This window comes from Myotis daubentonii, chromosome 2, assembly GCF_963259705.1.
Source record: "Myotis daubentonii chromosome 2, mMyoDau2.1, whole genome shotgun sequence".
In the NCBI taxonomy this organism is placed as follows: domain Eukaryota; kingdom Metazoa; phylum Chordata; class Mammalia; order Chiroptera; family Vespertilionidae; genus Myotis; species Myotis daubentonii.
In genome coordinates, this window is record NC_081841.1 from 57,383,578 (window position 1) to 57,396,831 (window position 13,254).

General features: G+C 48.3%; 1 protein-coding gene across 26 annotated transcripts in view; it reads right to left on the reverse strand.

The window, feature by feature from the left end:
• R3HDM2 (R3H domain containing 2) overlaps positions 1-13,254 on the reverse strand; it is a 189,614-nt gene continuing 176,360 nt past the window's right edge. For 24 of the 26 annotated variants that reach the window (XM_059683350.1, XM_059683348.1, XM_059683341.1 and 21 more), the window contains 6 exons: positions 12,531-12,631; positions 4,670-4,839; positions 4,147-4,294; positions 2,300-2,397; positions 1,871-1,955; positions 1-1,024 (listed from right to left, as the gene is read on the reverse strand). In XM_059683350.1, coding sequence (XP_059539333.1) covers positions 684-1,024; positions 1,871-1,955; positions 2,300-2,397; positions 4,147-4,294; positions 4,670-4,839; positions 12,531-12,631 — 943 coding nt within the window. In that variant the 3' untranslated portion in view covers positions 1-683. Of the gene's footprint in view, positions 1,025-1,870; positions 1,956-2,299; positions 2,398-4,146; positions 4,295-4,669; positions 4,846-12,530; positions 12,632-13,254 lie in introns of all 26 variants that reach the window. The other 2 variants (XM_059683326.1, XM_059683327.1) reach the window with 2 other exon arrangements.

Sequence of the window (13,254 nt, forward strand, 5' to 3'; positions counted from 1 at the left end):
TCCAATTGACAGATTTTTTTTTATATTTAAAAACAAAATCAACCTTCCCCCAAGTAACCCCCCAAACAAACAAAAAATCAGATTAAATAAAATTTACAGTGAATATACCTAGCAAACATCTGTATGTGCAATTAAATACTGTGTCTGTTACTGCGGCACAAACCTCAAACAAACAATATACAAGTGTTTTGGGGGGGTAGGAGGAGGCCCAAGTTTTAACTTTGTAGGGCTTGGGGTGACAAGATGGGGAAAGTGAGAAGAAAGGGAAATCAATTTCATTTTTCTTAATTCTTTCCATATAAATATATTCATAAAGACCAAAAGTGAAAAGGGAGCTTGGGATGGTAAGGAAATTAGGAGAAGAGGGGAGTGTAGAACCCTCCCAATTCTACCTGACCAAAAAATATGAAAGAAATTCATTTCATGGTGGAAGAAGAGATAAAAATGATAGAAGAGGTTGGGAAAGGAGGGGGTAGCAGAGGGAGGCCAACCAGGGAAAGAGGGGGCCCACGGAGGGAGTGAAGAGACCAGCGCCAGTGTGTCTGTCTGTTTCTACCTTCATCCCTACTGTCTTAGGCTCCAGTTCAGTGTCTGTCGCCTTCCTTTCTCCCTCTGTCCATGGTCTGCCAGGGAGTTATCCACCTTGCCCCCACCCCTGCTGTGTGAGTCCCTTCCCCTCATATTTACTGGGAGCTGGCTCGCTCCAGGATCCTCAGGTCATAGTTCTTTTTGGCCACTCGAAGTTTGAAGCGACTCACGGAGTTGTTGAGGCGAAGGGAGGCATTTTGGGCAGCCAGGGGGCTGGGAAACACAGCCACGATGGTGTACAAGGCAGCAAGGTCTGCATGGCGACCATTCTCAGCAGTCCCACTACTGTCCCCCCCGCCCCCAGCAGGCAGCCCCTGAGCATCCTTGAGCCACTGGATCTTGGCGCCGGACATGGCGAGCTGAGTGAAGAGTTTGTCCGCCTCCGTACGAGTGATGCCCTCAGGAAGATCTGTCACCTCCAGCACCCGCCCCAGGACTGGAAAGAGAGAAAAGAGGACATTGTAAGAGGGTTAGAATAGGAAGGACTGAACAGTGACCCAGCAGAGAAGTATTCAGTTGACCAAGTCTACATACAATGTCCTCAAAAGCCTGGCCTTTCCCACTTAGCCCTTTCCTCCTTCTCCAGTCAACCCAATTCCCCACCATCCTGACGCTGATCAAGGCAACTAGAAGAAACTAGGAAACTTCCTCTTCAGCCCAGAGACGTAGGCAAGAAGAGACTGTTCTCTCATGGAGGGAGCTGTTACTGTGAAGGAAGTATGGCTTCTGCTGATGTTCTTTCACGAAGTCAAAGCCTGACCTGAAATATGTTCCACAGATCCCTTCCCAGAGGCTCGCCCACATAGAGTCTCTATTATCACCCAGGGAAGTCAGTTTCCCCTCCTTTCCTTTTTGGCAAACTGCTCCAAATAGGGGGAATCCCGAGAGAGCTGTATACCTAGTATGGAAGGCCTGCAGGAGGAGAGTCACCCCCCATATTCTCTTGTCAATCTTCTCTTCAATTGGGTATAGGACACCAAAGGTAGACATCCTAGATTAAAGTCAGGACCACTCCCAGAAGACTCTCAGTTAATAATAGGCCCAACAACCCCCAGCACTGTGTTATTCCCAACTTTTTGGGAATCATTTTCCCAGGATCTGGAATAGTTTGGTAAGGAGAACAAAAATACTTCACTTCTCTAGCTTCTCCTTGTTCTTAGTACAAAGGGCCCCCATTTCCACTCTCCTCCCTAAGCTGGCTTTTCCCAGCCATCCTGGGCTGATAATGTAGGCCTGGAGGGGTGAGCACGGTCTCTTGGGGATTCAGCATCCTGTCACTCACCGACATCTGTCATCCCCAGGTCAGTGGAGGCAGATTTGAGTGCTTGTCTCTTACTCCGGTTTCCATGCTTCAATCCACTCTGTCCCTTCAACATGGAAAGATAATGCTCATCCTGGGTCGATAACATTGATTGCCTTGCATCCCAATGTCTGTCTGAGAGATTAAGGAGCAGCACCCAAACCTGAGGACCCCATCCCACCAGGCAGTCAGATTGGCCAGCAAGTGGCCACTGAGAAACAAAGAGACCCCCCTCCTGACACTGGAGTGGGGTGGGAAGAATGGGTGCTGGAGTGGGCCCCTCCTACTCTGTCCACTCTCCTTGTTTTGTCTCCCTTGTCTACCCTGCTGTTGAGGTGGATGGCTCAGAGATAGGAGCCTGGATGAGAAGGGGTGTCTGATGGTCCTAAGGCTGATGGGGGACACCCTCACCTGGTGCACTGTGTACGTAGACTGGCCATGGAGCAAAGGAGGGCAGATGGACAGATTGTACTGTAATGGCTGGCCCAAGAGAGAGTAGCGCCCATCACCTAGGAAGGAAGAGCAGATAGTTTTCTGGGAGTTTGAATTTTATGGTATGATTTTTATAAGATTTCAGGGGGCTTTGGAGATAGATACTGTTTCTACTTTTTCTATTATAGGAGTGCCCATATGACTGATTTAAGAGTTGTCTCTCTCCTAAATCGCTTGGGTCTCAGCTGTATCTCAGACAAATGGGGCTATTAGGTTCCAACATCCTTCAAGGGTTTTGTCTACTGTAGACAAAAGGTCCTGGAGGAAACCTACAGACCCTTATGAATGTGTTTCATTTCTTTTTTTTTTTAATACATTTTTATTGATTTCAGAGAGGAAGGGAGAGGGAGAGAGAGATAGAAACATCAATGATAAGAGAAATCATTGAATGACTGCCTCCTGCACACACCCCCGCCCCCTTTACTGGGGATTGAGCCCCCAACCCAGGCATGTGCCCTTAACTGGAATTGAACCTGCAACCCTTCAGTCTGTAGGCTGACTCTTTATTCACTGAGCCAAACCAGCCAGGGCATGTTTTTCATTTCTTATATAGATTCTCCCCACCCCTTATCCAGGCATAAATTTTCTGTCTCATGTCAGCATACAGTGTAGCAGGCAAGAGTACAGACTTGGAGCCAGACTGCCTAGGTTCATATCCTGGCTCTGTTACTGAAAATGGAATGTTGGGTATGTTTTCCCCTCATTAGTGTTGTTGGGAAGGTTAAATGAATATAAGAAATGTAAAGCACTTACAGCAATGCATGATACATACTAAGCACTATTAGTGTTAGCTATTATTGTTGGTAAATATATTTTAGAGCACTTTAAAGTTTTTAAACTACATTTTCATCCTATTTTTATACTGTTTGTGACAACCAAGGCAGAAAGCAGATAAGATTATTCCCATCATATCTGTGATTAAGGCTATTGTATGGATTAGAAAACTGAGGTCTGGTTCCAAGTTTAAGTAACATGTTCAACATCACAAAGCTGCTTATTTAAATATGAAGCCAAGTCTTTCAACTCAAACCCAGCATTCCCTCTTCTAAAACTATGCCGTGTCTGACACAGCCCATACTCCCAGGCCTCAGACTCAGTATTGAGGGGTTGAACTCTTTCGTTCATTAGAAAGTTCAGTGAGCCCTGGCTAGTGTGGCTCAGTTGGTTGAGTGTCATCCAATGCACCAAGAGGTCGCAGGTTTGATTCTGGTCCAAGGGCACATGCCTGGATTGTGGGCTCGATCCCCAGTGGGAGACTTGCAGGAGGCAGCCGATCCATGATTCTCTCTCATGATGGATGTTTTTATCTCTCTCTCCCTCTTCTTTCCTTTCTGAAATCAATAAAAATGTATTAAAAAAATAAAATAAAGAGGGGCAAGTGTCCTTGTTCTATACAGGGATGTTAAAATAAGAGTTGGCGCACCCTGGCCAGGTGGCTTGGTTGGTTGGGGTGTCGTCTTGTATACCAAATGGTTGTGGTTTGGACCCCTGTCGGGGTACAGGCAGGAGGCAGCCAATTGATGTTTCTCTCTTACATTGATGTTGCTTGCTCTCTCTCTCTGCCCCCCCCCCCCCCCGGCCCCCCAAATCAATACATATATCCTTTGGTGAGGATTAAAAACAAAACAAAAAAAAGAGTTGGCTCCCAGAATTGGATGATCAGCCACACTGGCTCCCTGCCTGCTGCTACCCTCTCAATCTCTCCACTTGGGAATGGGATGTGAAGGGGAAATCTGACAGCAGTCAGCCCTAATCTGACCCCTTACCCTGTGCTGGACCCCCGGGCCGGGGGAACTGTGCAAGGACGGGAAGGGGACTGAGTCCTGTGCAGACACTGCTGAGGCTGGTGACGGGAGAGGGTGCTGGAGACTGGGTAGGAGATGTGACGGGGCTGCTATTCATTTGTGTGTTGGCCTGTGGGAGAAAAGAGCACACATCACATAAACACTAAACATTACTCTCTGGATGTTATTTCTATGGCTTGGCTTAAACTCACTTGCCTCAGGAAACTTCTCTTGTTGAACTCTGCCAAAGTCAGGCTGCTCTTTCAAACTGCCCCTTAGTCCCTAATTAGTATGTATTATTTTAGTATCTACTTTTTGAAATACCATTTTAAGTACCCTCTTAGCATTTTCAAGTATGTGTCCCATCTGCCATCTTAGATCCTAGGTGCTTTGAAATAAGATGCTCTCCTCTATGTCTTGTGATTTTCCTCAAAAAGAGGCTGCTCAGTCAATGACAACGATTACTCTCTGAGAAGAATCTGGTCACCTCCTTGCCAGGACTCACCTGCGGGCTACTGTCAGGGTTGTAGAGGTCTCCAGGTTTCTGCCCCCGCTGGTCCATGCTGTAGTATTTACAGTGACTCCACTGGACCATGGATGGGTTCTGGGGAGACTGGGGTCCATTAGGGACATTCAGCTGCATGACCACCACACCTGGTCCAGAAGGTGACACTCCTGAGTGGAGGAAGAAATCAATTGGTTCCGAATTCAAATTATATTTTGGCCTATCAGCCTACTGTGAGCGGGGAAGCTAGTAAACACATCCACCAACTCTCTTCACGGTCACTTAAACTGTGTCCTGCCAGGAATCTGAGATAGCTGCTGATTTGGTTTCTGACTCCTTCTCCCTAAACCAGTGGAAATTTGAATGGAAGGGACATAAGTCCCAGATGCCAATGCTTTCCTGGTCTTTACCTGGTGAGGGGCAGAAAATTGCACTATTCTGTCAAGGTTGGGTATTACCAAATGCCTGAGTTAGATTGCTCAAATGTCTGGGCACAGTACAGGTCCCAGTCTGGCACTTGGGCCAGAACTGTAGGCACGTGCAGGCTTTTCTGGTAATAGCTGTAGATAAGCCAGCAATCTCTGGTTGTTCTGGAGAAGATGAATGCACTTAGCTTTACTAAGCCAGACCCAAAAGGTACTTTTGGGGCAAGGGTGGGATGAGTTGGAAACATTTCAAGCAGCGATGTATGTCATATTCAGGAAATGGCAAACAATTCAAGGTGCTGAGGCACATGGGCTGTGTAGGGGAAGTAGTAGGAGATGAGATACGGTTATGTACTCAGCAAACATTTATTGAACATTTACTATGTACCTATGTTCCTATGCTTGGCACGGGGTGTATAGCAAACAAAACAGGTTACTGATCCTAGTGGTTAGAGCACTGGCCTGCAGACTGAAGCGTTCCAGGTTCTATTCTAGTCAAGGGCATGTACCTCGTTGCAGGCTTGATCCTCAGCCCTGGTCAGGGCATGTGGGAAGCAACCAATTGATGTGTCTGTCTCACATGGATGCTTCTCTCTCTGTCTTTCCCTCTCCCTTCTACTCTCTCCAAAAATCAATGGAAAAAATATCCTCAGGTGAGGAGTAACAACAACAACAAAACAAGCAAACAAAAAACTGGTTCCTGCTCTCATGGAATGGACAGTCTATTAGGGAGTCAGACAGTTAAGAGTTTAAAGCACATTCTGGTGAGGGTCTTTATTCTGTAGGGGCTGGGCACAGGACCTGTGCTTCCGAGAGCTAACGCAAGTGGCTGAATGTAAGATGGCTAAAGGGAGGGAGACACTAGTGGCAGGAAGACTAGTTAGGAACCTCTGCAAACCAAATGAGGAGGTTTGGAATCAGGCAGTGACAGCAGGAATGGAGTGGGAGGGTCAGATCCTCTCTGAAGGGGTTTCACTGACAGGTTCAGGTGACTGACTGGATATGATCTTGAGGTTTTAGCACAGGCAACCATGGATAGCCTAACCTTCTCACAGGCTGAGGGGAAGAAAGGGCTCAATGAGGAGGAACATTAGTCCTGAATCTTCATGGTGAAAAGTAGGGCAAGGGGTCAAGGAGCAATTTGCTAGACAGTCCCTGCTGGGAGGGATGGCAAAGAGCTCTGCTTCCCCAGGGGGAACTGTCCAGTGTGCGGGTTTGCTCTTGACCTCACAGGATGTATTTCTGTAGAAGACAGGCTAAGTCCATGTGTATGTGATGGTAGAGAAATGGGACTGGGGCTTGCTCGCTCAAAAACCTGCTGCAATGCTGCAGCTGTCATGGCTCGGTGCTCTGGGGCTGCCACTGCCATCGCCATCACATTGCTTCCTGTGATGGGAAATGTTGCAGCCTCTGCCCTGGGCACCAGTCCTGCTGGGAAGTAAGTGTGATTGCTTTTCTCAGGTAGCACCAGTCAAAGGAAAGGAACAGAAACAGCAGGAGGCCTGAGAGCAGTTCAGGAGACACAGCATCTGTTGTATCCCATTCCCCAGTCAATATGTGCCCCCTGCCCAGGGTTCATCTAATCAAAGAGCACAAATACTGAGAGGGACAGGCTGGCACCTCCCATCTCTTGCCAAGTGGGACAGGGTCATCAGCACGGCTTGTAGAACCACAGGAAAACTGCACAGCTGTGGAATGTCAGACATTTAAGAACTCCTCCCGCCCTGGCCAGTTTGGCTCAGTGGAGCGTCGGCCTGCGGACTGAAGGGTCCCAGGTTCGATTCCGGTCAGGGGCATGTACCTTGGTTGCGGGCACATCCCCAGTGGGAGGTGTGTAGGAGGCAGCTGATCGATGTTTCTCTCTCATCGATGTTTCTAACTCTCTATCCCTCTCCCTTTCTCTCTGTAAAAAATCAGTAAAATATATTTAAAAAAAAAAAAAAAAAGAACTCCTCCCTTGCTCTAGTTGCTTTGGGCATTTTATTTCCCTGTCCTAAGAGCCCCACCTGCTCCAACATCTTCTACCAACAAAATTGCAATTGACCTTATTCAAACATCTTATTGCTACCTGAGGGGGCCAAGGTAAAAATAATATCTACGGCTTTTCTGGAAGGCAGTTCATAATCTGAGCCTACTGCCCTGGGTCAGGAAAGAATGGAGGATGTGTGAGAGTGTAGGATGTGAGCATACACAAGGTGGTGAAAGCTCTTTCTAACTGCAACATGTAGCCATAGGAGCTATTAGATGGTTCAATGGGAGTGGAAAAGAGAACAAAGTCCTGGTATTATTTTTTCTGATTCCCAACAAAAACACAGCTAGGGTGATCAGTCACAGCTTCAGCCCTCCCCACAGTGAGTCTTTCCCCTCCTTCCCTGCTGGCCTGCAGCATTGTTCCTTCACTCAGCCGAGGACACAGAGCACTACTTGGCTGATGAGCTGATTTTTATGCTTCTTTTTCTCAAGCCCAAAGCAAGTGGCATCCGTTAGCAGCTGAACTGTCGCTACTTTCTTAATGGACATGGTGATAACCCCCCTCTCCCCGGCCCCCCGCCAAAAAAAAAACCCTACCTCACGGCCCAGTGACAGCACTTCTATATAATCAGATTGGAGGAAGAAGCCAGTGTTGGAGTGGGAAGGGGGAGAAGGGCGTTGAATAAGGAAATCAATTTCAGCTTGAAAGCTCTGAAAGGAGAGGGGACGTGTGAATGGCTCTTTAAGTGGCATCATTAAACCTGGGCAGAAAGGTCGATTGGGCAGAGCAAACCACATAAATACAAACAGATGACATTTATGTCTGGCAGAATTGGTTTTTGTTTAGTTGGTTTTTTTGAAATCACTGAGGTAGAAGACTGATAAGACTTCTTCCTTACCATCAGGAATCAAATCTATGGACAGGAATGGTGAGAGAAATAAAATCCATAGCATCTTTCCAAAATTACAGAATAGAATACAATAGTATCTGGTCTTTTTTCCTTTTTTGGTGGGGGAGAGGGATTTCTTCAGGGAGTGAGAGAGAAAACAGTCTCAGCCTTGGTAAACCCTCAGCCACAAAACGAGCCAGTGAGTATGTGGGAGGCTATGTCTGTATGTGCCTCGCCTGGCCACGCTGCTGTGTCACTGTGAGTGGGAGTCTGGGTACAGATCTCACTGCCATTTTATGTCTGTGTGCATCTTCCCCAGACCAGCATCTCTGCAGAAACCTTAAGAGACTTGCAAGCCATCATTTTAGTGGAAACAAAGTTGATTCCTGGGGTTATAGTTACGTCTAAGATCATAGTGGAGGAATTAAGATCCAGGCCTGGGGGTAAGTTGGGCAACTACAAAAATGTATTAATAAACCAGAACAGTTGTTCCAGGAACAGTCAACCCTAATCCCTGCCTTTATTTTTGGAAAAGTGACCATGTTGCTTCATGGGAGAAGGGCGGGTAACTGTCCTCTGAAGGTGACATAGAGCCCTTGTGGGCTATGCAGGTCTTCTATCTTCCCAGTAAAGGGTAAAATGGAAAGGAAGACAGAAGAGGTACTTTTATTCCACTTCCTCTTAGATTTTTATGAGCAGGGATTGAAGACTTTTAAAATCAGTGGTATTGTGAATATGGTCTCTTAGATGTGGGTGGAACAGAGGGTCCTATTATCTAGGAAAATCCAGAAGCCTAGGATCAAGCAGGGAAGAAAAGAATTATAACAGAATATTCTGAAGAAGCAAGGGAACTAGATGATAAAGTGGGTTTCCTCCATTTCTATTGATTAAGGAAGAGCCTGATCACCTCCTTCCAATCCCAGCCCAGATCTCTAAGTGCTGCCAACTTTCAGAATAGCTGTTTCAGTTTATTTAGCCCAGCATCAGGTCCAGAGGAAAAATGAAAAATTCTTTCACCTGGTTTGTTTCATATTCAAAGACCTTATATTTGAAGATGAACAGATATATAATCATAGAGAGCCAATAGATATACTGATATACCAGCAAGGATAGTATATCCATATGCACACATTTACTTTTAACAAATAAGAGAGAAAATGCCCTGTGGTATCAAGCACCACCAAAGGCTACAGTGGTTCTTGGAGCTGGTTTCTACAGTTTCCATACCCTGATGGGAATGTCAAGGTCAAGTGCCCCTGGTGATACTAGGAGAAAAAGCTAGAGAGACCAATCCTATATAATAAAAACCTAATATGCTAAGTGTCTGGTCACCCATTCACCCAATCAAAGCATAATATGCTAATAACTAGAGGCCCGGTGCACAAAAATTTGTGCACTCGGCGGGAGAGAGGGGTCCCTCAGCCTGGCCTGTGCCCTCTCGCAGTCTGGGACCCCTCGGGAGATAACAACCTGCTGGCTTAGGCCTTCTCCCGGGTGGCAGAGGGCAGGCCCAATCCCTAGGTGCAGCCCTTGGTCGGGCTCAGAGCAGGGCTGATTGGGGAGTTGGGGCGCCGCCCCCTGTCCTGCACAGAGCAGGGCGGATCCGGAGGTTGTGATGCCACCCTCAGTCAAGCTCAGGGTAGGGCCGATTGGGGGGATGGGGCACCGCCCCCTGTCACACTCAAGGCAGGGTCGATGGGGAGCTTGCAGCGCCACCCCCTGTCACGCACAGAGCAGGGCCAATCAGGGGGTTGGTGCGCTGCCCCCTGTCACTCACAGAGCAGGGCCCATCAGGGGGGTTGGGGCTCCTTACCCTGTCACGCACAGAGCAGGGTCGATCAGGGGGTTGGGGAGCTCCCCCTTGTCACGCACAGAGCAGGGTCGATCAGGGGGTTGGGGAGCTCCCCCCTGTCACGCACAGAGCAGGGCCAATCAGGGGGTTGAGGAGCTCCTCCCTGTCACGCACAGAGCAGGGTCGATCAGGGGGCTGGGGAGCTCCCTCCTGTCACACACAGAGCAGGGTTGATCAGGGGGTTGAGGAACTCCCCCCTGTCACGCACAAAGCAGGGCCGATCAGGGGGTTGAGGAGCTCCCCCCTGTCACTCACAGAGTAGGGCCGATAGGGGAGTTGGGGCACCGCCCCCTGGCACACACAGAGCAGGGCCAATCAGGGGGTTGGGGTGCTGCACCCTGTCACACTCAGGGCAGGGCCGATCAGGGGGTTGGGGCGCTGACCCTGTCACACACAGAGCCGCAGGGCGATCAGGGGGTTGGGGAGCTCTCCCCTATCAGGCATAGAGCAGGGCTGATCAGGGGGTTGGGGCGCCTTCCCCTGTTACGAACAGAGCAGGGCGGATAGGGAGGTTGTGGCCGCGCCCCCTGTCACACACAGAGCCACAGGGCGATCAGGGGGTTTGGGTGCTGCCCCCTGTCATGCTGATCCCGGTGCCGGGAGGCCTTGCGGCTCCGCTGATCCCGGTGCTGGGAGGCATATTACCCTTTTACTATATAGGATAGAGGCCTGGTGCACGGGTGGGGGCCGGCTGGTTTGCCCAGAAGGGTGTCCTGGATCAGGGTGCCTGGGGTGCCTGGCCAGCCTGGATGAGGGGATGATGGCTGTTTGCAGCTGGTCACACACTCTTCAGGGTGGGGGTCCCCACTGGGGTGCCTGGCCAGTCTGGGTGAGGGGCTGAGGGCTGTTTTCAGGCTGGCGGGTGACTGAACCTCCCAACCGCTCCTTTTTTTCTTTTTTTTTATATTCTGGGCCAGCTTTAGCTCTGAGGCTTGGCTCCAGCTCTTAGGCCTCCGCTGCTGAAAGCGGGTATCTGGTTTGTTTGGGTTCTATAATCGAAACACTGTTTCAACTCCAGCTCTGAGATCCCGGCTGGCTGAAAGCAGGTTTCTGGGGTTTTGTTTAGCTTCTATATTTGTAACAATGTTTCAGACTGCAAGCTCAGAGGCCGGCAGCGGCAGGCGGGGAATGTTGGAGTCCTCCGTCACTGAAGCAAGCAAGCCTCATGTTCACTTCAAGCTGCCTGGCTGCCGGCCGCCATCTTGGCTGGCAGTTAATTTGCATATCGCCCTGATTAGCCAATGGGAAGGGTAGCGGATGTATGGCTAATTACCATGTTTCTCTTTTATTAGATAGGATATGCTAAGGCCGCTCAACAGCTCGCTATGATGTGCATTGACCACCAGGGGGCAGACGCTCAGACCGGTAGGTTAGCTTGCTGCTGGGGTCCAGCCCATCGGAACTGAGAGAGACGGGTCAGACACATCCTGGAGCCCTCCTGCAGTCCCTCCCCAGCTTGGCCAACCTCCCACGTCCCTCCCCGGCCCCAATTGTGCACCCGTGGGGTCTCTCGGCCTTGCCTGCACCCTCTTGCAATCCAGGACACTTCAGGGGATGTTGGAGAACCAGTTTCAGCCCGATCCTGCTGGCCAGGTCAAGGGACCCCACTGGTGCACAAATTTGTGCACTAGGCCTCTAGTAATATAATAAAAGGTAAAGGCTGTTGAATTTAAAATCTCTCAGCCTGTGAGAGATCCATGTTTGGTCTGGAAAAAGTCATTGCTCCTTGAAGGTAACAACTGATTCTATCCATGGGCAAAATTAATTCTGGAATCTACTCTCCAGAACCTAACATGAGTATAAAATATGTTATGTGAAAAATAGTACATTTCTAAATGGAGAAATTGACAAAAATACCTCCCTCTCCCCAGCAGAGGGCACTCTGATATTCCCACAATAGAAGTACATTAAGACCTCCTGCCTTCCAGAACCCCTTAAGTTTCTTTAACTGCAGTGTAAAACTATGTTAGGGTGCGATGAAAGGGAAAGAAACAAGGGCAGCTGCACTTAGTGTACTGGGGGAGTTCTTGGCAAAGGCAGACAGTGAAAGGCTGCATGACACAAGCCTGTTCACCTGGGAGAGTACAGAAGCCTGTTGAAAATGTGTTATTGAGAATGCAGCATAGGATGTAGAAATTCAAAAGACCAAAGTTCAAGTTCTAGGACTGTGACTTTAGGCAAGTCATTTATCCTTTCAGGCTTAAATTTCCCCTTCATGAAGTTGTAGAAAGAATTAAAATGATAAAATGTATGTGATCACATACAAAAAACTGCTAAACAAATCTAAGATATGACTTAAAAAGCATTTTATCAGCCTTGCTCACACTCCCAAGAGGGGGGAAAAAAAGCTGTCATAGGAAGAATTCGTGTAGGAGACAGAGGTAAGCACTTCATGTCTCAAATGCATGTGGTAAATGTAATGGTGAATTCAGAAAAAGGAAAATAAAACAAAATACCAAGGAAAGAAATAATGAACCCAATCAGACTTGTGGCTGCCCAGGGATGGGGCAACCAACCTCACCTTTCTTGAGAGGTCAACTTCAGCACCCCTGGAAAACACCAGCCAGGATTTTGGCCTTTCTTCCTGATGGGGTCACACCATCCCTGAACTCTCTCTACCCTTCCCAGATCTAGAGCAGCATTTGCTCTTGCCAGTGCCCAAGACCACTCCCCCTGCCTGCCTCCCTCTGGCTTTCCAGCCCCGGCAATTTTTATCATCTTACCGGAGAACTGCTGTGGCATCTGTGGTGGGCTGCAGGGAGAGGGAGACTGAGGCATCTGGTACTGCTCAGAGCCAGGAGGCTGCAGAAATCCCACAGAAGGGCTGGGGAAATAGAGAAGAGAGGAGTGGTAAAGAGGTAGAGGGAGGAACACAGCTCATGGCAAACAGCTGCTGCTGCCCGGGCCTCCCCTATGGGAAGCAGAGGCAGCTCCAAGCCATTTCCAAACCAATTTGCCATGCAATTTCTAAAATCACTAATCAGTTCAAAGTTAATTATATATATTTGTACTTGATCATCTTTCAATTAGGAAGCTGCTAATCAGTGCTACAGATGGAATGTCAGTGACACATGCTCGTCCTAACAGTGTGGAAACACCAGATACATACATGTGCATACATGCACACAACACAAATACACGCACACTCTGATAAACATAATAGACACACAGACAAAGAGAGTGACAGAGACAGATATACAGTGCAAGAGAGAGATGGGTAAGAAAGAACTATGGAGATGTATGATTTAGGATATTTACACAATGGCAAACACAGATAGTCACCTGAAGACAAACAGGGAAAAACCCCCATGAAGCTCAAGGCAACAGGAGACATACATATAAAAAGACATAAATAAATATATACACCCTGAGAGAGACACACAGAGATACCTGCAAGTAGGCCCAGACTTGAGTTCTAGTTCCAGCTCTGCTTTTAACTAGTTGTAT